Source organism: Panthera leo, chromosome F3 (assembly GCF_018350215.1).
Source record: "Panthera leo isolate Ple1 chromosome F3, P.leo_Ple1_pat1.1, whole genome shotgun sequence".
Lineage (NCBI taxonomy): Eukaryota > Metazoa > Chordata > Mammalia > Carnivora > Felidae > Panthera > Panthera leo.
This window is the reverse complement of record NC_056696.1, coordinates 67,624,799-67,648,486: the sequence shown is the minus strand read 5'-3', so window position 1 is coordinate 67,648,486 and position 23,688 is coordinate 67,624,799. Positions and strand designations below refer to the sequence as shown.

Sequence of the window (23,688 nt, the reverse complement as noted above, 5' to 3'; positions counted from 1 at the left end):
CTACAACGGTCCTTCTCAGATGCAGGTCTCCTCAGAGACCTGAGCAGCAGAGCCGGGGATGGGCAAAATTCTGGCGTGCGTTCCTGCGGGGCAACAAAGTCTTACAGGACTAAATGTCCTAGAGAAATAACACCTGTCAGGAAAAGGCTATGGCTTTAACATCCTCAAAATCACCGTTTGGCAGCTGTTTTAGTGATAAGTGATGCAGGCAGGAATCAGCAATGGATCCTAAAGATAGTGGGTCAAAGTAAGAGGAGTAACGGGACAGTCACACGGTCGCAGAGCAGCTCCTCACAAGACATTTGTTCTTTAGTTACAAAAGGAAGAACGCGGGGGCACCTGGGTGGCTCAGTCGGTCAAGCATCCCAGTCTTGGTTTCGCCTCAGATCCTGATGTTCCGGTTCGCGAGTTCGAGCCCCGCGCTGCGCTCTGTACTGACAGCTCGGAGCCTGGAGCCTGCCTAGAACTCTCTGTCTCCCTCTCTCTCTGCCCTTCCCCTGCTCTCTCTCTCCCTTTCTCTTTCTCTCTTTCTCTCAAAATAAATAAATAAACTTTAAAAAAAAGGCAGGGGGAGAATGGTACCTTCCTAGGGGAGAAACCTCACAGATACCACCTTAACTCGGTGATGGAAGATGTTAACTTCCGTCATGAGCGACAGGTGGCACGCACCTCCTGAGGGATGCTCTTAAATGAACACAGTGCCAAAAATGTTATAGCCCGAGTCCAAGCATAAGGAAATAGTAGACAAACCCAAGTTGAGAAACGTTATACAACTAAACTTTACTCCTTAAAAATACATGAGCCTAATCGTGGGAAATATCAGACAAACCCAAACCAAGGGATGTTACACAAATAACTTTTACTCTTTAGAAATATGTAACATTTAAAAATGTCATGAAATACAAAACCTGAGGAACTGTTCCCGATTCAAGGCGACTGCAAGGAGATGAGAACTGAATGTTACTCACGTCTGAGATTTCTTTTGTTATAAAAGATGTTACAGGGGACATTTAGCAGCATCTCAGTGAGGTTTCTAGACTAGATAGTATTGTAGCATTGTTACTTTGTTGATTTTGATCATGGCACTGAGGTTACATAAGAATGCTCTTGTTTTTAAAGAACATTCTTGGTTTAGTGGGGGGGAGGGGGGCCACTTGGGTGGCTTAGCTGGTTAGGCTTCCAACTCTTGATCTTGGTTTGGGTCACAATCTCACCCGCATCAGGCTCTGCGCTGGCAGAGTGCACTCTCTCTCAATAAATAAATAAACTTTTTTTAAAAGCTCTTTTTTTTTTTAATTTTCCGAAGTTTATTTATTTATGAGAGAGAGAGAGACAAGGTGCGAGCGGGGAAGGGGAAGAGAGAGAGGGAGAGAGAGAGAATCCCAAGCAGGCTCTGCACCATCAGCATGAAGCCCGATGCAGGACTTGAACTCACGAAGCCGTGAGATCATGACCTGAGCGGAAGTCAGACATGCTCAACAGACTGAGCCACCCGGGCGCCCCTTAAAAATTGTTTTTTAAAAAATTTTAATGTCTATTTATGAGAGAGAGAGAGAGACAAGGTGCAAGCGCGGGAGGGGCAGAGAGAGAGGGAGACCCAGAATCCGAAGCAGGCTCCAGGCTCTGAGCTGTCGGCACAGAGCCCGATGCGGGGCTCAACCCATGAACCGCAAGGTTGTGACCTGAGCCAAAGTCCGAGGCTCAACCCACTGAGCCACCCAGGTGCCCCTAAATTTTTTTTTTTTAATAAGGAAAGAGAAGACAGTCTTTCCCGAGGATTTTTGGACCCAGAGAACTGTGGTTGTGAAAGGTTGTCACTTGTGCTGTGTCAGGGCGCAGGGGACTGCGTTGGGCTCTGACCAGGCAGAGGAACTGGTCCGTGCAGAGATGCGGCAGCAGGAACCACATGAAAAGTGAAAGAATAAACATTGCTTCCTGAGGGCCGTAGCGTCTTCCCGTTATTTCCCGAGTCCAGTCGGGTCTGCTCAAACTCTAAAATCGCACCACTGGACCTACTCTTTCTTTTTTAATTTTAACTGGGCTCCACGAGGAGCACGGGGCTGGAACTCACTACCCTGAGGTTAAGTGCCGCATGCTGTACCCTGAGCCCGCTGGGCGCCCCTTGCTCTACTTTTCCGTGCTGCCTGCTGCAGCAAAGGAAGGAAAGCGGAGGTGAGGACGGGTGGGGCAAGGGTGAGGGTTTTCAAGCATCCTGGCGTAACCGACATCATCCTTCCCTTTGAACGTGTTTCATCACTGGAGGCAGCTCAGGGCAATCTCTGTTCTTTGCAGTAAAGGAGGCCTGCGGAAAACCCCGGAGGAAGGGAGTGACCCATGGGGCGGATCTGAGAGGGGGGTGCAGGTACTCAGAGCCCCTGGGCAACCCAGGGGGGACACGAGGGCGAGCCTCGCCCGGAGCAAGTGGAGTCTGCACCGTGAGGAGGAACACACTGCAAAGCCTGGAGGCTGCGCGGGCAGGACCTGGCGGTGGGGTGGACGGGGCAGTGGTGCTGAGCAAACAGTGGAGATGCCGGGGAGGGACAGCGGCCCCGGCCTGGCGGCCACCAGGACTCTTTCCTCCATGCTGTCCTTGTGCACAAGGACGCACCCTGCTTCGGTGTTGGCTGGCACCCCACTGTACGAACTTACCACTGTTGGCTTCCCATTCACCTGATGCATAAGCAGCCCATCCATACGACTTGTTGTCCGCGTGAAGCTACGTCAAATGAAGTGTCTGTGAACATTGGCGTACAAGTCTTCATGTGAACGTATACCCTGATTTCTCAGCGTAAGTGCCTGGGAGCGGGATGCCTAGGACATATGAAGCATATGTTTAACTTTTTAAGAAAACACCGACTTGGTTTGGGCTCGAACTCACGAACCACAGGATCGTGACCCGAGCCGAAGTGGGACGCTCAACCAACTGAGCCACCCAGACGCCCCGAGAAACCCTTGAGTTGTTTTGCGAAGCGATTATATCATTTTACGTTCCCGCCACTTCCTTGCTAGCGCTTGCTGTGGGCAGTTTTTCATCTTAGACATCCTCCGAGGGATGCGTTACAGCTCATCGTGGTTTGAGTTTGCATTTCCCTAATGGCTGATGCTGTCCAGCATCTTCTCAGGGCCGCTTTGGTATCCCCACATCATCTTTGATGAAGTCTCTGCTCAAATCCTTTGCCCATTTGAAAAATAAAGTTGTTTTCTCATTACTGAAATTTTTTAATGTTTATTTTTTTATCTGTGAGAGAAAGGGGGGAAGGGGAGAGGCAGAGAGAAATGGGGACAGGGACCTGAAGCAGGCTCTGTGCTGACAGCACAAACCATGAGATCACGACCTGAGCCAAAGTCAGCCGCTTAACCTACTAAGCCACCCGGGCTTAGCCCCAAGAGCTCTTTAGGTATTCTAGATATATCCTTTATCAGATCTCTGGTCTGCAAATGTTTTCTTTCAGTCTGTGGCTTGTCTTTTCATTTTCTTCACAGTGTTTCTCAAAGAGCAGAAGTTCTTAATTTCGATGAAGTCCAATTTATCAGCTTTTGCTTTTGTAGATTATGTTTTTGATGTATCTTAGAAATCTTTGCCCGACCTAAGGCCACAAATTTTCTCCTTTGTTTTCTGGTAGAAGTTTTGGGGTTTTAGGTTTTACATTTGGATCTATGATCCTCTGAGTTCATTTTCGTGCATGGTGTGAGGTAGGGATTGGAGGTCTCTTGTACACACTCTTTTTTTTTTACTGTGGATATTCAACTGTTACATAAGCATTTGTTGAAAAGACTGTGCATTCTTCAATGACTTTCTTTGCACCTTTGTCAAAATCCAAGTGGCCATAAGCGTGTGGGTCTATTTCAGGACTCCCGGTTCTGCTGCAGTGACGTTTGTCCTTTTGCTGGTACCACACCGTCTTGACTACTGTTGCTATAGTTTGAGTACACCAACTTTACCTTTTTGCAAAATTGTTTTGGCGATTCTACAAAATCGTTTGGCTCTTTGTGTTTCCATATGAATTTCTGAATCTGCTTGTCAATTTCTATTTTTAAAAAGGCCCGCTAGAGTTTTTATTAGAATTGCATTAAATCTACATACCAATTATAAGGAGAAGTGATATCTCGTTGAGTCTTGCAGCACATGAACTCATTTATACCGCTCCGTTTATTTAGGTCTTCCTTCCTTCCTTCCTTCCTTTTCCTTAAGTAATCTCTGCACCCAAAGTGGGGCTCAAACTCATGACTCATGATCAAGAGTCAACTGCTCTACCAACTGAGCCAGCCAGACACCCCTATTTAGGTCTTCTTTAATTTCTCATGGCAGCATTTCGTAGTTTTCAGTGTAACGGGATTGCACGTCTTTTGTCAAATTTATCCCTAAGATTTTTATTTTTATTTTTGATGCTCTGCCAGTTTCATTTTAATGTGGACAATGAAAGACAGATCTCTATCTCTGCCTTTGCAATTTTTCTGTAAGTCTAAGACTATTCCCAAATATAAAGTTGAGAGAGAGAGATTGATCTGGAACTTGCCCACGAACCTTGAAGCTTCCCATGCCCCTTACTGAAACTGCAGTGAGTCTCTGCAGACGTGGGGAGGTGTGGCAAGGTGGTTGGCGGGGGGGGGGACGTGGGGGGTTCTGGATTAGGGTCAGGTGTCCTGCTCCTACCATCTATCATCCCCGGAGCATCTGAACATCTGTCTCTACCACAAGTGCAAATGCAAAGCTCCCTTCTCCTGCTCTGGGGGCCTGGGCGATGGGGAGTAGTTCTGTCCCTCCTGCCTCCCGTTCCCCTTTACCAAGATTTGGGAGTGCACGCGCAGGGGTGTGGGGCTGGAGAGACGTGTGGGCTAAAGCTGGTGACTGAGGGGCAGGCCCAGTCCCCAGAAGTCCTTCTTATGTAAGGCAGATGCCATAATCTACCACTGCATGTCCTGGGACTCCAACTGAGATAGAAAACCGGCTGGTAAAGCCTGGCTTCAGAGGATAATAGGAACGCGAGGAATAACGAAATCCTTTCATGGGATCCGGGTCCTCCCGTCTCCCGGCGGTTGTGTACAAAGACCGTCTGGAGAGGAGTTGGCTATTGTCCATCCATCCACATCCTGGTGCTGTCTCCCTTGAAGACTAGGAGTGTCCCAAGGGCAGGGCCTGGCGCTTGGGGCCCTGCAGAAGGGGGTAGAGATTATAGGGGGAAAGAAATGCCTAAAGGGTTTCGTGATGTCTTGGAGAGCGCTAGATTCGAGAAGTCAAGAGACTTTCATCTCACGTCCTGACTCTGCCACGAGTTCTCTGGTGGCCTTGGGCAACTCACTTTCTCTCCTTACCGTTTTTTAAATGTTTATTTATTTTGTGAGGTACCTGGTGGCTCAGTCGGTTGAGTGTCCGACTTTGACTCAGGTCAGGATCTCGCGGTTTGTGAGTTCAAGCCTCGCATCGGGCTCTGTGCTGACAGCTCAGAGCCCGGAGCCTGATTCGGATTCTGTTGTCTCCCTCTCTCTGCCCCTCACCCACTCACACTCTGTGTGTGTGTCTCTCTCTCTCAAAACTAAGTAAACATTAAAAAAACAATGTTTATTTATTTTGAGAAAGAGAGAGTGAGAGCGGGGAAGGGAAGAGAAAGACAGGGAGAGAGAATCCCAAGCAGGCCTCTGTCAGCGCAGAGCCTGACTCAGGGCTCAGACTCAGGAACTGTGAGATCAGGACCTGAGCCGACATCAAGAGTCAGATGCTTAACCGACTTTCTCTCCTTATTAAAAGAGAAGTTGAATTAGATGATCTTAGCGATCCCAACCATCTCAGAAAGTATATGAGAAGACCATATATTTCTTTTTTTTGTCTCCCCTGCATCTAGCACAGGGCCTGACACATAATAAGGGTTCAAGAAATGCTGTGGACAGTGAATGAATGAATGAATGAATGAACACCTGAACTAACAAAATAAAAAAAATAAAAGGATCCAAAGTGAAGTTCTTAGATGAGCCAGCTGGTGGCATCACCTCTCTTTGTGACCACGGGTGCTGCTAGTGTCAGAACAAGGAAAGGACTCAGATTAGAAATGAATAAAGAACAAACGATCAGAGGACCAGATATTTCAGGGACGCCTGGGTGGCTCAGCCGGTTAAGCCTCAGACTTCGGCTCAGGTCATGATCTCGCGGTTCATGAGTTTGAACCCCACATGGGGCTCTGTGCTGACGGCGTGGAGCCTGCTTGGGATCCTCTGTCTCCCTCTCTCTCTGTCCCTCCCCTCTTCTCGCAGTCTCTCTCTCAAAAAGAAATAAAATTTTAAAAATAACAAAAATATTTTTAAAAATGGGTAGCAGAACCCTGGAATTCTGACCCACTTCTGTTCTCCATCAAAGAGAAAATAAGTCCAATGCACTGACCAGTTCACGGCCATCCATCGTGCTGCTGGGTGGCTGGAAGAATACACATGGCCCTGACACAGAGGGGGACTGGCACAGAGAGGGACTGGCACAGAGGGGGACTGGCACAGAGGCACCCAGGAACAGTCCCTAAGGCCAGCAGGTGGCCTGTGGGCCTCACCTGAACTTGGGCTCGGTATGTCCCTTCTGCCACCCACTCCATACCCACCCCTTGCTGCATGACCCAAACATGCTGGCGCCCAGTCTGGGTCTCTCCTGGAGGTTCATCACACCCACTGCTGATTGGTGTTCCAGAAGGGCCCTTCTCCTCCCCAGCACTCCAAGGGAATTGGAGTTCAAGCATCTTAATTAGCTGGCAGAGGGCAGGAAGGTGTTGAATGTTTTGGAACGCTTGAAAGAAAGCCCTCTCTTATCTACCCACCTCCCACCTTCTCTTTTTCCCCATCACAGCACATTTTGCAAAGGATACGGGTATGGGCACAAAAGGGGAAGACCCAGTGAGGCATTTTTACCAGTTAGGACTGAGATCACGGGGAGACAGGATGAGGTGGGGGTGTGGGTGTATCTCAGGATCCATGCGTCTCTGACATGGGCTCGGGGATTGGCGGAGAGGGTGGGGGTCCCGCTGGCCTCTGACTCCACAGACTAGAGCAGGAAAGGGTGAAACGGCAGGGGGTGACAGGCTGGCAGGACAGCTTCAGACTCAGGAGCAGCGCTGAGGGCGGGCCACTCAGGTCCCCACAGGCTGTGCTCCGGGAGGGGGCGATGAACAGGAAGCTGTGACTCCCCCACTTTCTCTCCCAGCCCTTAGCCTCAAGGTCACTTGCTGCCATGAATTCCGACCCGTGTTTTAGTTGGCACCCTTCCCTGGGCATGGTGACAACAGATAGCTGTGCTGCACCCCGCTCCTTTCCAGCAGAACACCTCAAATTTTCCTTTGAAATAATAATCATTCACACAAAGAGCAACCTACAAAGTGCTTCCTGACATGCTTTATCTCATTGAATCACGCCAGTCCTGTGGAGCAGAACCTTCTGTCTGAAAACGCTAACAAGAAAACAGAGGCTCAGGAGAGTGAAGTAACTTACCCAAGTCACACAGCCAGTGAGGAGCAGACCTGGAACTCCAGAACCATCCGGATTCCGTGCCCTCGTGCCCACCCCACCCCTGCCCCCAGGCCCCAAGACAGCACTTTCTGCAGAGAAGGGGGTCCCCGCGCCAGGTCAGGAAAGGAGGGGGCTCCAAGTTTGGCTCCTGTCATCCCTCAGACGGGGTACCCCTGGCCCTCGCCCTGCGCGGAGGCTTGGGTCTGCCCTCCCCAGTGGCTGACTCCCCTTTGTCCCCCCTCCTCTCTACCCGGTAGAGCCCTTACCGCTCACAGGTGCACACCGGCCCGCGCACCTGCCCCGGCGGCCTGCGCTCCCATCCGGTGGCCCCTCCAAGACCGGCGGAGGGTGGGGCGCAGCCTGTCCCTTCCCCCGTCCCCGGCGGGGGCGTGGCGGGGGCGTGGCTCGCGGCCGCTCAGGCCCCGAGGGAGGTGCCTGCACCCCAGCAGCTCGGCCCCGCTGCCCCGAGGCCAGTTCCTAGCCCCGAGGGTCACGGTCGCCCCGACCCATGGGTCTGTGGGGGCGGCCGGCTTGCAGGGAAACCTGGTGGTGCTGTGGGTGCTGGGAGCTGTGCCTGGCGAGCCCCCGGCCCCCTTCCGACCCTTTTGTCTTCGACCTGGCCCTGGCGGGCCTGGGGCCGCCCTCACTCTCCCCTTCTGGGCACCTGAGTCCGCCCTGGACTTCCGCCGGCCCGAAGTGCCCTCTGCAAGATGGCCCCGAAGGCCACTGTCCTCCACGTCTGCGCCAGCGTCCCCCTCACCCCCGGCGCATGGTGGCCGTGGCTGCCGGACCAGGCACCCGCCTCTCGCTTTCCTGGCCCTGCATGGCCACCCTGGCGGCGTGGATGGTGGCCGTCCCGGTGACGGTGCCCACGACTGTTTTGGGGCCGAGGGTGAGGTGTGGGGCACCCGTCTGTCCGCTGCACTGCCGCGGCAGGTACTGGCCGGGGGGTGCTGGCTTTCCTGGTCCCCGGGTCCCCTGGCTACCACCTGCTGCTGCTGTCGCTGGGCAACAGCAGAGTGGCAGGGGCGTGGCCCACTGTGTCCCTACCCTGGAGGCCTCTTTCTTCCTCTGCCGCTTCCCCAACCACCTGGGCGCTCTCATGGAGTGCTGGTGACGTCTGACCTGGTGCTCTGGGATAGCATCTGTCTACGCCATCCATACCCCCGTCTTCCCTGTCACCACACGGCAACGGCTGCCTGAACCCCGTGCCGTCCTGAGGCAGGAGCCTGATGGGCCCTGGCAGATGCCTTCAGGGATCTGTGAGCAAGGCTGCGACCCTAGGGCCCGGGCCGGCTGGAACTGGGGGCCCTAAAGACCATAGGCAGGTGGTGGGGGGAGAGCACTCTGCCAGGAGAGAGGTCCTTCTACCATGGCCACCGACTTGGACAAAGGGACACCTGGGGGAAGGGTGTTGAACACCCTACCCTCCTTTTCTGGGCTCCGCCAGGGGCAGAACCCTGCACCCTAGGGAGAGCTGGCGTGGGCTGCGGCACCCTCTGGGAGTCTCTGATCTCTTCTGGGTGTGGTGGAATGTGGGGTCACGTGGGGGAGCTTAGGTCTTTGCTCACCTGGAGGTATGGGTAGGACAAGGGGAAGGAGGAAGGTTGGAGAATAACCTGTATCATCCACGACTGTCTGGACGCTTCCACCTCTGGTTCAGTTGCCCCGTTTCTGCCTTTTGTGAGCATTCTCAGGAAAATTCCCAAGGGTCCTAGACTAAGGGGTCAGAGGTCAACACACCAGCACCTGTTTCCCTCTGTCTGCCCTCCCCGACACGCCTACCCTCACCCCAAATAGGGTGTACCCTTGCTCTCTGGTGCCAGAGCCAAAAGTGCCCTCCCCCTGGCCATCTCCACCGTACAGCATCCCAGTGGTGCCCAGAGAAACCTGGGGCCTGCAGACCTCAGCTGAGAAAGCGGAGTCCTCGGGCAGGGGGATGCCCTGCGTGAGTCCTGCTGGTCTCTGGCATCAGCCCAGGCCCAAGTGTAAACACCCTGTGTGTCCATCGTTAAACCAGGATTTGGAGGGAGAAGTGGGGAAAAGGCAAGGATGTGGGTGGGGCATAGGGAGGAGAGAGACGGGGGAGGGATTGGGAGAAGAGGGGGCTGCAGGTACGTCCAGAGAAGTGGGAACCAGAGAGTCGGAGGCTCGTGAGGGTGTCCCTCCCTCCTGTCCCAAGTGTGCAGCTCAGAGGATCAAAGCACCCAGGATCACATCCTAGCTCTGACGCTAACCAGCGGAGGGACCTCGGTAAGTGACTTGTCTCTACTGGTTTTCACATCTGTAAAGTGGGGTGTTGAGGATTCAGCGGTACCCGAAGTCGTGTGTTGGCTATTGTTCTTATACTTCATGTAAAATGGAATCAGAGAGAAGTAAGAGGAGGAGAAGAAGGAACAGGCGGCAGCAGGGAGACAGGGACCCACGGCCAGAGATGGCTCGTTTGGGATAATGTTTACATGCTCCGGAGTGAAATGGAAGTTTTACATGAAGAACTGAGAGAGCTGCCTGGCTGGCTCAGTTGGAAGAGCCCAGGACTCTTGATCTCAGGGTCGTGAGTTCAAGCTCCGTGGTGAGTATAGAGCAACAGAAAGAGAGAGAGAGACCGGAAAAAAAAAAAAGGAACTGAGTGAGGGATTGGCCCCTGGTTTCCATATCCATGGAGACCCAGCAGTGATACGGGAGAGCACTCTGGCCTCCCAAGGACCCAGAGCGACAGCAGGACATTAAGCCATGTTAACGACATTTAATTAGGTGCTTGATGTTTAGTTTCCTCCTTTTGATGTTTAAACTGGTTCATGTCTGTCAGGATAGGAAATCCTGTTCCCAGTCAATTCAGGATGGAAAATCCTCCCCTCTCGCCACCCCTGCAGCTCCTCTGATGGCTTTGCTGGGATATTGGCTCCCAGGGGGCATCTGTGCTAATGGGGCCTGGAGGTAAATACTGAGTTTATTATTCTCTTTAGTTTTGGTTTTGTTTTTTTTTTTTTAGAGAGCATGCACCTTGCCGAATTCTTTTTCTTTTAATGGTTGTTTTTAAGAGAGAGAGAAAGAATGCGAATGGAGGAGGGGCGCAAAGACGGGGGAGACACAGAATCTGAAATAGGTTCCAGGCTCTGGACCATCAGTACAGAGCCGGACGCGGGGCCCGAACCCAGGAACCACGAGATCATGACCTGAGCCAAAGCTGGACGGTAAACCGACTGCACCACCCAGGTGCCCTGGTAAATACTGAATTAAACAGGCCCAAGTCGGAGATGAGGGACCATGTGCATCTAACCTTGGAGAGGAGAGGGGTGGGAGAGGCAGGGGAGGGGCAGCGAGGAGGGCCCGCTCGCCAGCTGGGCACTCCATGCAGTGGAAGGCAGGCACTGGTGAGAAGCTGGGCCCTGGCTCCCTGCAGTAAGCGGCCAGAGAGCTTCGAACCTGCCGTGGGGAGGACAGACGCTGACTGTGTTCCAGAAGAAGGGCTTAGGGAGGGCACCGCGGGCAGAACCCGGAAAGCTGCAAGACTCATCTACGGGAGCAGCCAGGTCGGAGAGGGGTGGACATCAGGTCTCAGGGCCAAGAGATGGCAGAGGGCCAGTGCTGCTGGGAATACACCAGTGCTGTCCTCATGAGCCATGGGCTTCCCCACATCCACTCTGGGCTCTGGGGCTCCAGGTCTCCCCTTCCCCCTGACCAGCATCCCTCACTGGCTGTGTGACATTGGAGGAGCCCGCACTGCCCTCTCTTGGCCTGAGCACTATCACCACCCCTCCCACACACACCCCAACGCTGGCCCCTAACAGGTTTGGGACCCAGCCCCCAGCCAAGGAGGCAGCACACTAGAAGCCGGTGCTCAGGGGGGAAGTGGAGGGCTGGCTCCGGCATCCCGGCCGGGCAACCTTCCCTTGGGCACCTGCCCACCTCAGGTCCCAGAACAGCGGAGACAGCACCTGCCAAAGGCCAGATGCCGTGGGCCAGATGTCCAGGACGGAGGTGCGGCCCCAAGCCGGCCCCCCAGCTGATTTCAGTTCCTCTCCTCAGCGGAGGCCTTCCGCTGTGCCAGCCAGGGTACCACCAGTGCGTGTGCCTGTGCGTACCAGCGAGCGTGTGCACCAGCGAGCGTGCGCACCAGCACGTGGCCACCGGCCGCCCTCCCTCCTCCCTACCACCACCCCAGGTACTGACCAGAAACAGGAAGTAAAATTAACCGAAACCGAGAACTGAAACCGACGTAATCTCTCACTGCCTCTGGAAGAGGTCGCGCGGGGGCTGTGACACAACACAGAACTGGGGCACAGTGACTCTAGGGACAGGCCGACAGGAACTGTGTCCGGAAGGGAGGCGTGGGGGCAACAGGCTGACGTCATTTCTGAGCAGGACACACAAAGGGGGCGGGGGGCGGGGAGGGCAGGTGCTTCACCAGAACCCAAGTGCCCCTCACCCCACCCCGCTGCTTGGGGACATCCACGAAGACAAAACGGGCTGGGGCAGCTTCTCCTGTCAGTGGCCTGTCTTCAGTGAGACGCCCGCTTCCTGTGAGAGGAAAGGCCCCTTCGGGGGTTGGGGGGGAAGCAGCTGGTGCCTGCCCCTCCCCCCACCCCCAGCAGTGCCCCGGGCAGGGGAAGAGGGGGGCAGAAGACACCTAGAGACAGCACCTTGTGGGGTTCCAGGTCTTTAATTTTCCCTGCTTTATCTTTTTTTTTCTTTTTTCTTTTTTTAACAATCAAATTGGCAGAAAATGGCTGGGGCTGGTGGGCACTGGGGGTCCACTGAAAAATCCCCAAAATTCACACTGAGGTTTCAGTCCGGTTGCTGAGGTGGGGATGAGGTCAGGCTTCACGGAGATTTCCCAACTCACCCTAGAACATTTTTCCCAAACGGCTGGAGAAGAGGTCAGAATAGGTCCCCCATTACTGTAGATGAGGATATGGTCCCCCCCACCCCTCAAGCTCTTCTGATACGCGGAGATAGAAGGCTGTGGTTTCTAATTGCCTAAAATCATCTCTTAAAAATACAAAACACGTGCAGTTGGCTTTGGTACAAAAAAGAAAACAACGACAACAAAAAAACATTCTGGTCCCGTGGGTTTTCCCCTCACCCCCCAACAAAGCCGTTAGGGCCACCTCAGCCCCTCCTCCATCGGCTCCGGAAGCCAGGCGGTCTCCCTGGGGCTCCCGGGAGGATGGACAAGGGAGAAGAGCAGTGCGAGGCTGAGGGGGAGGGAGGGGGCGTGGCCCTGCCCACAGCCCCTCTTGGGGGGGGGGGTCAGCAGGGTCCTGCGGTGCAGCCCCTCCTCACAGACGGTGTTGCCCAGGAGGGGCGTCAGGGTTAGAACCCAGCAGCGGCACGGTTAAGCCTGAATAAACCCCAGTAGTGTTACAGGACAAGGCCCCCTGATCCCTATGGCTTGGTTCCCATGTCCCTGGTGCTCTAAATCTCCCCACTCCCTGCGTCACTAATAAACAATAAATAAATAAATTTTCCTAAAGTAGAGGGAAGAAGGCATGAAAAACTGGCATCTGTGGTGTAGCTTCTGGATGCCACCAGGGGGCACTGCGGCCCAATTCCTCCAGCTTCCTAAGCGGCCCGGGGTGTCCAAGGAGCCCAAGAGCTGGCAAGGACAATCAGCAGTTCTAATGTTCCCTCATCATTGGCGGATTGGAGTCCCCAGAGTTTGCCTCCCTCGGTGTGTTCTTCATGGGGGCACAGGACGGGGGAGGGGCCCCCTTAGCTCTCTGAAGCCACAGGCTCCCCGTCGCGAGTCTCTGTCTCTTCCGGGATGTCCTGCATTCGGGTGAAGTCTAAAGGGGGACGGGGCAGCGTTAGTGAGAGGGCACCCGCTCTGCGAGCAGCTGCACCCCTACACTGACGCCGCCCCATGTCAGCAAAGTAATGTTCCCACACCTGTGCGCTGCCTCCCTTCCTGAGGATAGGAGGATACGGCTTGGCCAATAAAATACAAAATACTCTGGGGCGCCTGGGTGGCTCAGTCGGTTGAGCATCCGACTAGCTTTTGCCCCACATTGACCTCTGCCAATGACAGCGTGGAGCCGGCTTGGGACCCTCTCTCTCCCTCTCTCTCTCTGCTCCTCCCCTGCTCGTCCTCTGTCTCTCTAAAGTTAAAAATAAAATAAGATAAACAAATAAGGGCGCCTGGCTGGCTGAGTAGTGGAGCATGGGACTCGATCTCAGGGGTGTGAGTTCAAGTGGCCCCACGCTGGGTGCAGAGATTATTTAAAAATAAAATCTTAAATGGGGTTCCGGGGGCGGGGGGTTCAGTTAAGCATCTGACTCTTGGTTTTGGCTCAGGTCATGATCTCACAGTTTGTGGGTTCAAGCCCCACATCAGGCTCTGTGCTGACAATGCAGAGCCTGCTTGGAGTCTCTCTCTCTCCCCCACCCCTCTCTCTGCCCCTCCAGCCCACGTCTCTCTCACTCTCAAAATAAATAAAACTAAAAACAAATAAACAAATAAGATACAAAATATTTTAAGATGGTTACATAAAGGCACACTAGCTTTTGGTTATTTTGTGTTTCCTGAACAAACTATGAGAACTTGGAAGGTCTTAGAATTTTTTTTTTTCTTAGAAACCTATTTCTACTTGAAGAGGCTGAGATCACACTCACTGGAGGAGACAGAGGCTCCTACATTTGCTTCCTAGAGCTCCGCCACCCGCTCACCATCAGAAGAGGCTGCAGGTGTGTCCTCTGTGCCCCTCCCAAGAGTCACCATAGCCCTGGGAGGTTAACTAGGGGTCACCTCACATGTCCCCAGGACACACAGCCAAGGGCCGCACCCCACTTCCCTTCTGCGCCTCACCTCGCGGACTATGGGGAGGGGACAGGCGGCTGCCCCCCTCCTCCTCGCTGCCCGTGTCGGGGTCACTGCTGTCCTGCAGCCGCTCCTCGGGGCTGCCCAGCTCCTGTCTCTCTCGGTCCTCAAAGGGTCGATGGATAGAGCGAATGGTCACAGACAAATCCAGGCGGTCGTGGCCTCGGCTGGGCTGTGACGGGCCGGCAGGAAAGGCAGCAGGCCGAGGAATGAGCTCAGCCAGGGCAGCACCGCTGAGCGCCTTGTGCCCCTGACCGCCCGTCCCAGCCCCCCAGTTGCCCACTTCTGTGCCCCACTGCCTATCCCAGCCGCCCAGACCGCCCGTCCCGGCCCCCCAGCCGGCGCCCAGTGCTTCTGGCCGCGGCCGGTCGCCTTCGGGCTCGAGTCCCCGGTTGGCTCAGGGCCTCCTTACCTGCGGCGGCGTGAAACTCAGGTAGAGGGCGTCTCCGGCCGGGAGGCTGCGGCGCCGAGGGTCCAGGGGCCTGCGGACCCAGGGGGCCTCGGCCGGAGGGGGCTCGCTATGGCCCAGGGCGGCCAGCTGCCTGCGCGCCTCCTCGGCCTCGCGCTCCAGCAGGGCCCGGGCCTGCTCGCTCTCGCGGAGCCGGGCCTCCAGGCTGCCCGCCTCGGTGGCGCGCTCCTCGCCCAGCCGCCGGCAGCGCCGCAGCTCCTCCTGCAGCAGCGCGTGCTGACGCTGCAGCAGGGCCAGCTCGGTGGCCTGCTTGTCGGGGGCCGCGGGGGCCGGCCCGCTGCGGCCAAGCTCCCCGTCGCGGGAGTTGGCTCGGGTCAGCTTCTCCCGCCGCTCCGGGCCCTCGGGGAAGCGGGCTTCCATCAGGGTGTCCTGCTGGGCCACAGCCGCCTGGGGGCGCACGGGGACAGTCAGGTGTAGGGGAACCCGGTGGGGGGGTTGGGGGAGGGGAGCGTGCCTAGGCCAGGCTGACGGGCCCCCACCCCTGCCCCACCCCGCCTCTGGCTCCTCCCCGCCCCCACCGACCTGGAGACCGTGCAGAAGTCCATAGAGATTGACCAATCGCTGTAACGCTTCCTGAGGACAGAGGAGAGGGTGGGGACAGGGCCCAAGCTTCAGGGTGGGAGAGCTGCCTAGAAGGCGACTAAATGTGGGTTTGGGGACAGTCAACCTTTGGACGCTTTCCGATGTAGCCTCTCCCCGACACCACTCTGAGCTGGGCTCCAATTTCTCAGACACGACACCCTCCCTCCAGTCCGCCATACCTCCTCACATCCCTCTCACCTCCTGGGGAGCCCTCAGCTGATTTCCATTCCGATCCTGCAGAGACAGGCAAGGATGGGCACTCATAGACACAAGGTCCCTGGAGCGTGTCCCTGACAGCTCTGTGTCAGGGGCCGACAGCCCGGCCGCCCCCCTTCCCACCCTCTGCCAGTTCCGGCACCTCCTGCGGACCCACCTTCTGGCTGGAGTCGGAGTCAGCTCTGCAGAGCTCAATTGAGCCATTGAAGGTTCTGGCCTCACCATCTGCAAAGATGGAAAAGGACAGGCTGAGCTCCGACTTCAGGGCCCTGCAGTTTGGCCCCTCCTACCCCCCCCCCCCCCCACGGCCCCGGCCCGCACTCACTGGCGGTGACCCCAGGACTCGTGCTCCCGCCGCTGTCCGGGTCCACGGGCAAGGCTGGTTCCCGGGGCGTGAGGAGCAGCTCCACGCCGGGCCCCACCAGGAGGTCCTTCAGGCCCTCCACTACAGGGAAGGGAGGACATGAGGACAGGAGCCGGAACCTTTGGTAGGGGCGGGGCGGGGGGCGGGGGGCGGTAGTGGTAGGGGGCACCCTCGTCCCACGGCACCGGCAACGTTTAGGCATCTGGGGGAGCCCCCTGCACAGGTGGGCTCCACCATACCACCACCCACGAGACAGAGGTTACTTCAGCAAGGACCAGGCCTCCTTCCCGCACCGGGCACCAGCGGGCACTGCCATGGGGCCTCCCCTTGTCTGTGTGCCCACGCTCTGTGAGGTCACGAGGGGGGGCCCCCTCACCCTCACGGATGGCATCCTGCAGCAGCCGCTCCCCGCGAGGGCACTCCAGGGACTCGGAGCGGAAAAGGCCCCTGGGCAGGGTGGGCAGGGTCACCCCGCCACCATCATCTTCCACCTGGAAATGGGTCATCTCGGCGAACAGCCCAACCTTTTCTTGTAGCAGCTCTGCCAGCGCCCGGTCTTTCTGTCGCAGCTCCGCTGTGGACGAGGGACGGATGAGCACACGGAGGCCTGGGAGCCAGCAGCGGAAAGGCTGCCCGAGGGCTCAGAGGCCAGGCCCGGGCTCAGTGGCAGGACTTAAGTCTGAGTTTTTGGCATTTATGCAAAAGAAAAAAACAAACAAACACTTCTTCGGGGAAAAGCAATACATTCACTTATTGTTTTCTAAAGTAGGCTCCACGCAGCGCCTGCGTGGCTCAGTCAGTTACGTGTCCGACTTCAGCTCGGGTCATGATCTCGCAATCCATGACTTCAAGCCCCGCATCAGGCTCTGTGCCGACAGCTCGGAGCCTGGCACCTGCTTCAGATTCTGTGTCTCCCTCTGTCTCTGCCCCTCCCCCACTAGCACTCTCTCTCTCTCTCTCAAAAATAAACATTAAAAAAAAAATGTTTAAAGTAGGCTCCATGCCCAACATGGGGCTCGAACTCATGACCCTACTCAGGACCCGGAGATCAAGAGGTGCAGGCTCTACCGACTGAGACAGCCCGGAGCCCCTGCACTTCTGTTTTACAAACAAAACTGAGACGACCTGGGGCAGGGACTGCAGGTGTCCCCAGGTTTCATCCTCCTGTCTTCCTATAACTGGAGAATCTATACACATTTCATCTGGGCACATGGCTGCCAGTTAGACTACACCCGACAGCCTAACACTGCCACGGACTGAATTCTGGCCAGCGGACAGGACTATCTCTCTGGACCAGCCCTTCCAAGAAAGGAGTAACGGAGGTGCCTGGTGCCTGCGTGGCTCAGTCGGTTACGCGTCCAACTTTGGCTCAGGTCATGACCTCGCAGTTCAGGAGTTCCAGCCCCGTGTCGGGCTCTGTGCTCTCAGCGCAGAGCAGCTTTGGATCATCCGTATCCCTCTCTCTCTGCTCCTCCCCCTCCCATCCCCCTCCCATCCCCCTCCCTCAAAAATAAATTATCAAAAATAAACTAACATTGAAAAATAAAATCGAGGCGCCTGGGCGGCTCAGTCGGTTAAGCGTCTCTTGGTTTCAGCTCAGGTCATGACCTCACGATCTCATGAGTTCGAGCCCTGTGTCAGGCTCTGCGCTGACAGCGTGGAGCCTGCTTGGGATTTTCTCTCTGCCCCTCCTCCACTCGTGCTTGAACTCACGCTCTCAAAAATAAATACATAAACTTTTTTTTTTTTTTTTTTCAGATCTTAAAACAGAGACCTCTCCCTGTTCCTTTCCGCCTCCCTGCTAGCTGGGATGTACATGTACCAGCGGGAGCTGGAGTAGCCACTTTGGACAGGGAGACAAGGGATCGCTGGGTAAAGACAGACAGCACAGCTGTACTGACCACCCGGCACTTCCCACCTCTGGACCGGAGAGAAGTCACCTTCTACCTTGTTTAGGAAACTGATTTTTGTCGGTCTTTTTGTATAACAGTTAGTTCACAGTCTAACCGATAAACGTAAAAAAAGTAACTTAATGTCTCAACCCTGGTCTTCCTGGTTCCCCTTCATCGGCCACACAGTAAGAACACCGTTCCGAGGGTACTAGGTGCACACACGGGGCACGCGACGCGCTCCTTTCCCCATCATTTTTACACCCGTGGTGGCAGACGCTTGACGTTGTTTTAAACCTTGCCCTCTTACTTAACGAGACAGTCTGGTCACGGATCTACCTCAGCCCTCAAGAGCCACGTCCCTTTTTAAATAGTTCCATGGTATTCCATCGTGTGGATGCATGGTAATTACTTAACGAGCTCTGTGGATGGACTTACTCTTGATTCGACGTAGGTAGGCCTCATCCTCTGTCTCAATCAGTGGGAAGTCCTCTCTGGATGGGCATCTAGAGGGGTAACAGGTCGGGTGGGGTTGAGGGATCAGGAATGGGCCTCCTTTCCGTGCTCTCTGCTTCTCCGGTAAGAGTCACCAGCCCCGGGCCCTGGCTTTAGTCACTCCTGACCCCCTGCTTTCCTTCACACCCATCATCTGTCTGTACTGGTGTGTATGTTACCTCTCCACAGGCCACCTGCAGGGGAGCGCCATGAGCACGGGCAAACACAGGCTTTGGCGTTAAGCAAACTGGGCCCCGATCCTGGTCCCACTATTTACCAGGTGGTAATCTCTCTGTTTCTCCTCTGAAAAATGGGTATATCTTCTTCACAGGTTTTTTGATAGAATTAAATGAGATAACGTAACAGTGCTTTGAACAAGGCAAAAGCTCAATAAATCGATTACAAAAAGTAACATTAATTCTAATTTTCACAGCTACAAATACGAGTGCTGTTAATAAAGAGGCCCCCAGGGATCTACTGTCAATGGCTCAGGTGTTTTGCACTTTTCCCAGAACAGGCAATGTCCTACTTTTGTACATTTTTGAAAAATTTGTTCAAAAGTCTAAATTGCCGAAGTAAACAAAAGGTTATATATTACAAAGTAAAGAAAATCCAGTTCTAAAAGCAAAAAAAATTTACAAATATCCTTATTGGGTTTATCTTTTGGCATCATCTTCAAGGATCCATTCTGAAATTTTACATGCGTTTTGTTTTTTGTCATCATAAAAGACACAGCACTGCTGAGGACATCAACTCTAACGTGTGTCTAATGGAAGCTGGAGGTTGGCTGAGGTAGCACACTGAGCAATTTCCTTCTTGCCTCGCCCGTACGAGGTGCGCGCATGAGACTTACTCCTCTTACCTCCAGGATCAATGGTTTCATTCCCTTTTTCATTCAGTTTTAGAAAATAAAAATAAAATGCAATCCAATCCAAGTAACCGTTCACTGCCTACAGACCAGGGTGTTCATGCAGCTGAAACTGTACTGTGGGCCGTCAGACAGGCCACCATAGGGTTAGGGGTTAGGGGTTGGGGCTAGGGGTTAAGGGTGAGGGGTTAGGGGTTGGGGTTAGGGGTTGAGGTTAGCGGTTAGGGTTTGGGGTTAGGGTTAGAATTAGGGGTTAGGCATTGGGGTTGCAGTTAGGAGTTAGGGTTCGGGGTTAGTGACCGGGGTAGGGGTTAGGAGTTAGGGTTCGGGGTTAGTGACCGGGGTAGGGGTTAGGAGTTAGGGTTAGGGGTTAGTGGTTGGGGTAGGGGTCAGGGGTTAGGGCTGGGGGTGGGGGGTTGGGGTTAGCGGTTAGGGTTTGGGGTTAGGGTTAGAATTAGGGGTTAGGCATTGGGGTTGCAGTTAGGAGTTAGGGTTCGGGGTTAGTGACTGGGGTAGGGGTTAGGAGTTAGGGTTCGGGGTTAGTGACCGGGCTAGGGGTTGGGAGTTAGGGTTAGGGGTTAGTGGTTGGGGTAGGGGTCAGGGGTTAGGGCTAGGGGCGGGGGGTTGGGGCATGGTCAGGGTTAGAGTTAGGGGATGGGGGTTGGGGTAGGGTCCGCTCATCGTTGGGGTTTAGGGTCTGGGTCCAGTTGAGGGTCAGGGGTTAGTGTCCAGGGTCAGGGCTCAGGGGTTAGGGGTCAGGGTTAAGTCACAGCTCCAGCTCCAAGCGGTGCTCTGTCAGCTCACGTTGCTGCAAGGTGGTCCGGGTTGTCTTAATAGAAAATACGACTGTACAGGATACGTGAACACAGGTGAGCATTCCGGCTTTGGGCCATCGTGTTTCTCCCCCAGCCTGTGCCTCCACCTCTGGACCCCGGGTTCTTTCCCCCAGGGAGGGCGTGCTGTGGCCCAGGCCCCTCGGCTGCAGGTTTCCCGCGGACGTGCACACACTCACACGCGCACGCTCTGCTGAATGACTCGGATCCAGGTGCTGCGGTCATCCCGGGATGCTGTGTGGACCTCATACATCTCAGGGGGTGCCGCGCTGATCAGAAACATCCCTTTCTCCTGGTTGGCGATGTCCCGTACAATCAGATTCTGCAGTGATACCACCGAGGGCTTGTCCTGCCAGTCAGAAAGGGGGAAATAAGGGTATCTCGGTCTTCAATCTTTCTGGAATACCCCGAGGATTGAGGGGCCAGCCTGCAATACAGGGCACAAAGCTGTGGTGCAGCCAGCGGGGTCTTTAGGAGCGCACATGACCTCTGACAAGTTAATTAACTTTAATGTTTATTGGGGGCCCGGATGGCTCAGTCAGAAGAGTGAGCTACTCTCGATCTTAGGGTTGTGGGTCCAAGCCCTGCCCATGCTGGGTGTAGAGATTACTAATAAGTAAGTAAACTTAAGAGAAAAAACACATAAAGAAACACCTTAAAGGCTTACTTTCCCCATCTGCAACAAGCGGATTAATAATGGACCTCCTGACAGTGTAAAAGTGCCTGCACGCAGTGACCATACATGCTAGCTATTTTTATGCCTTATGAGATATGACAATAATGGTTACAGTAATAGCCATTTGACTCTGGAAGATCCCAGGGTTCTTTCCAGTTCACATAGAAAAGGAAGAAGAACCCATAGCACCGGTCTGTGCTGAGAAAGGGGAAGGAGGCAGGTCTCACCAGGGCAGGGAAGATGTACTTCTGGTCCTTCTCCTGGAGGAACACCAGTACATCTGTCATCAGCAGCATTAGCACGTCTGGGCAGGGGGAGAGGTGGGAGAACAGCCAGCATCAGAGGCAGGGGGAGGGATGGAAAAGAGGCCTCAGAGGCCTGGGCGGCCGCTTGCCTCCTTCTCAGGGACCAGGCCCAACGTGTCCACTCGGGACTCCTGCCTCTCTTCCTTCTGGTTGCTTCCTCTTACCTTTGCGGCCTCCCACCCGCCCATTCTTACACCTCAGAAATGCCAGGAGAGGGAGCCTGGGTGGTTCAGTCAGTTAAGGATCTGACTTCGGCTCAGGTCATGATCTCGCAGTTCAGGAGTTCGAGCCCCGCATCGGGCTCTGTGCTGACAGCTCAGAGCCAGGAGCCTGCTTCGGATTCTGTGTCTCCTTCTCTCTCTGCCCCTCCCCTGCTCATGCTCTGTCTCGCAAAAATAAATAAAATGTTAAAAAAAAAAAAAAAAAAGAAAAAAGAAACACCAGGGGAGAAGAGGCATGTGCCACCAGATCAAACAGCCTCCCGGCTAGAGAAGACTACAGGGGGTCACCGGTGCCTCTGAAGGAAACTGATGCTGGTTTCTTTATTTTTTTTTTTTTATTTTATTTTTTTTTTTTTTTTCAACGTTTTTATTTTATTTTTGGGACAGAGAGAGACAGAGCATGAACGGGGGAGGGGCAGAGAGAGAGGGAGACACAGAATCGGAAACAGGCTCCAGGCTCCGAGCCATCAGCCCAGAGCCTGACGCGGGGCTCGAACTCACGGACCGCGAGATCGTGACCTGGCTGAAGTCGGACGCTTAACCGACTGCGCCACCCAGGCGCCCCGGATGCTGGTTTCTTAACCCAGGGACGACAGACCCCAGGATGTCTGCTGCTGGTCTTTAAGGGGTTCTGTAAACCTTCTGAAGTCACAGAAGCAATTTTACATGTTAATACAACACAGATGTGTATTTTTTGGGTGAAAGAGTCCAGAGTTTTGGGGGAGGGTAAAAAGCATCCCCAGAGCAGGACGGGCCACCCTTTTTCAGCCTTTAAATTCCATGCCTTGGGGCACCTGGGTGGCTCAGTCGGTCGAGTGTCTGACTCTTGATCTCGGCTCAGGTCATGATCTCGCTATTCGTGAGTTCGAGCCCCGCGTATCTGGTTCCATACTGTCAGTGCAGAGCCTGCTTGGGATTCTCTCTCTCTGCCCCTTCCCTGATCTCTCTCTCTCAAAACAAATAAAAGTTCAAAAAATACATATATTTAAATTCTATGCCTAGCAACCGACATAAGGGTTTTTAGGCTGTCTGACCTAAAATCCCCCTTCCTGGCACATTCCCAGTGCTCGAGGGGCAGGGCGCAGGAGGACTTCACATCCACCTCTCCCACAGCTGAATAATCCCATCTCCCTCCACCCCAGAGGCCTCCTTCTTTGTCCTTCTCTGTCCCACCTTCCAGCCACTCAGATCCTGAGTCCTAGACTTTAGCAATGACGGGAAACAAAAGGTCAAGTCCCCAGAACTCAGATGTCACAGTCAAAAAAACACACGCTCACCCTTTGCCCTTGGAGATCTTACTAAACTGTGGGCACACAGAGGGGAGGGCTTTTGCTAAATGCTTCAGAAATAAAGCTCTCCAGCCTTGCTATTTTTAACCCCCACGGTTTATATTCTTAGCTGCTGCGTGGGAGGGATGGAAAAGAGGGAAAGGGATGAAGACAGGCGCGGTAGGCACAGCAGTCCCCCAGCCTGTGCAGTGGGGACTTCATGACATGAGACACAGACTCAGGCCCAGGGAGCAGGTTCCCTCATTCCTCACCCCCAAAGCCGAGGCCTGCTACTCTCTCTGCCTTGCTTTAGGTAGGAAAGGCTTGGCCTGTGCGGTCTGGGAAAAGAGGCTGGGAAGGCACCCCCACGCCCACCCCCCCCCCCGCTCTCTTATGTCTTCCCCCTCCCGCCTGTCCCTCACTGGGCTCTGCTCCCTGATCTGTGCCTTCCCTGCCTGTGCTCCCAAAGCCCCCGCCCATTCTGCAGCCCCACCAGCTGCCCCTGGTCCCAGAGTTGCTCCGTCTTTCTCACCAAGACTGCTGGCTCTCTGGGCACGCAAGGACCAAAGAAAGGGGTAAATCCTGACCAGGAAGCCCCTGTGCGGTCCGTGAAGTTAAATACAGAACTCGGACTTTGGCTGCAACAGAGACCACATATTCCCTCCCACGGGGCCCCCCAGACGTAGGGCTGCAGAGAGAGATCCTAGGGGCTGGATGCTTCTCTCTATATATATCTGGCTCCAGGCTCTTGCCTGGCCTGCCGCGCTGACCACTGACCTTTGAAGCGGCCCGTCGCCGTCTTCCAGAGCAAGCAACCATCATGGATGAGCCTGCGCCTCAGAAGCTCCTCTCGGCCAAACGGGCCCTTGCCAGGCACGGGGGTCTGGGCCCGGGGGTCCATACGGTGGTAGATCTCCTGTAGGCGGGCTCCCTTCTCCAGCTCATGCACGTCCTGGTCCACATTGGACAGCAGCTCCTTCACCAACCCCAGTGCTGTGCTCAGGTCCTGGCGCTCCTCCTCAGTCCCTGGTGCCCAGGGTTGGCATGAGGGACGGCCAGTCCGCTTCAGTCCGGCCCCAGGTCCCACGGTGTCCTGACCCCGTCTTCGGACGTTGCCAGGGGCTCTGCACCTGATCCCGCCCTTTCCCTGGTCACGGAGCCTTTTCTCACCCGACAGACTCCCCACACGCCCCTCCCCGGGCC

General features: G+C 54.9%; 2 protein-coding genes across 7 annotated transcripts in view; one reads left to right on the top strand and one right to left on the bottom strand.

The window, feature by feature from the left end:
• Positions 1 to 7,911: 7,911 nt before the first annotated feature.
• On the top strand, positions 7,912 to 10,046 carry RXFP4 (relaxin family peptide/INSL5 receptor 4; the record flags this gene model as incomplete). Its single annotated transcript, XM_042924801.1, is given in 5 exon segments — positions 7,912 to 8,042; positions 8,044 to 8,114; positions 8,117 to 8,170; positions 8,173 to 8,244; positions 8,247 to 10,046. Coding segments are annotated over 5 exon segments (678 nt in total), but the record flags the coding sequence as incomplete, so codon positions are not given.
• Positions 10,047 to 12,123: 2,077 nt separating this feature from the next.
• The window catches only part of ARHGEF2 (Rho/Rac guanine nucleotide exchange factor 2), a 39,306-nt gene continuing 27,741 nt past the window's right edge, over positions 12,124 to 23,688 (bottom strand). For 4 of the 6 annotated variants that reach the window (XM_042926100.1, XM_042926106.1, XM_042926103.1 and 1 more), the window contains 12 exons: positions 23,263 to 23,511; positions 20,919 to 20,995; positions 20,195 to 20,364; positions 18,258 to 18,325; positions 16,307 to 16,504; positions 15,892 to 16,011; positions 15,724 to 15,791; positions 15,549 to 15,584; positions 15,291 to 15,341; positions 14,712 to 15,155; positions 14,288 to 14,471; positions 12,124 to 13,268 (listed from right to left, as the gene is read on the bottom strand). In XM_042926100.1, the coding sequence (XP_042782034.1) occupies positions 13,195 to 13,268; positions 14,288 to 14,471; positions 14,712 to 15,155; positions 15,291 to 15,341; positions 15,549 to 15,584; positions 15,724 to 15,791; positions 15,892 to 16,011; positions 16,307 to 16,504; positions 18,258 to 18,325; positions 20,195 to 20,364; positions 20,919 to 20,995; positions 23,263 to 23,511 (1,739 nt within the window). In that variant the 3' untranslated portion in view covers positions 12,124 to 13,194. The remainder of the gene's footprint in view (positions 13,269 to 14,287; positions 14,472 to 14,711; positions 15,156 to 15,290; positions 15,342 to 15,548; positions 15,585 to 15,723; positions 15,792 to 15,891; positions 16,012 to 16,306; positions 16,505 to 18,257; positions 18,326 to 20,194; positions 20,365 to 20,918; positions 20,996 to 23,262; positions 23,512 to 23,688) is intronic. The other 2 variants (XM_042926102.1, XM_042926105.1) reach the window with 1 other exon arrangement.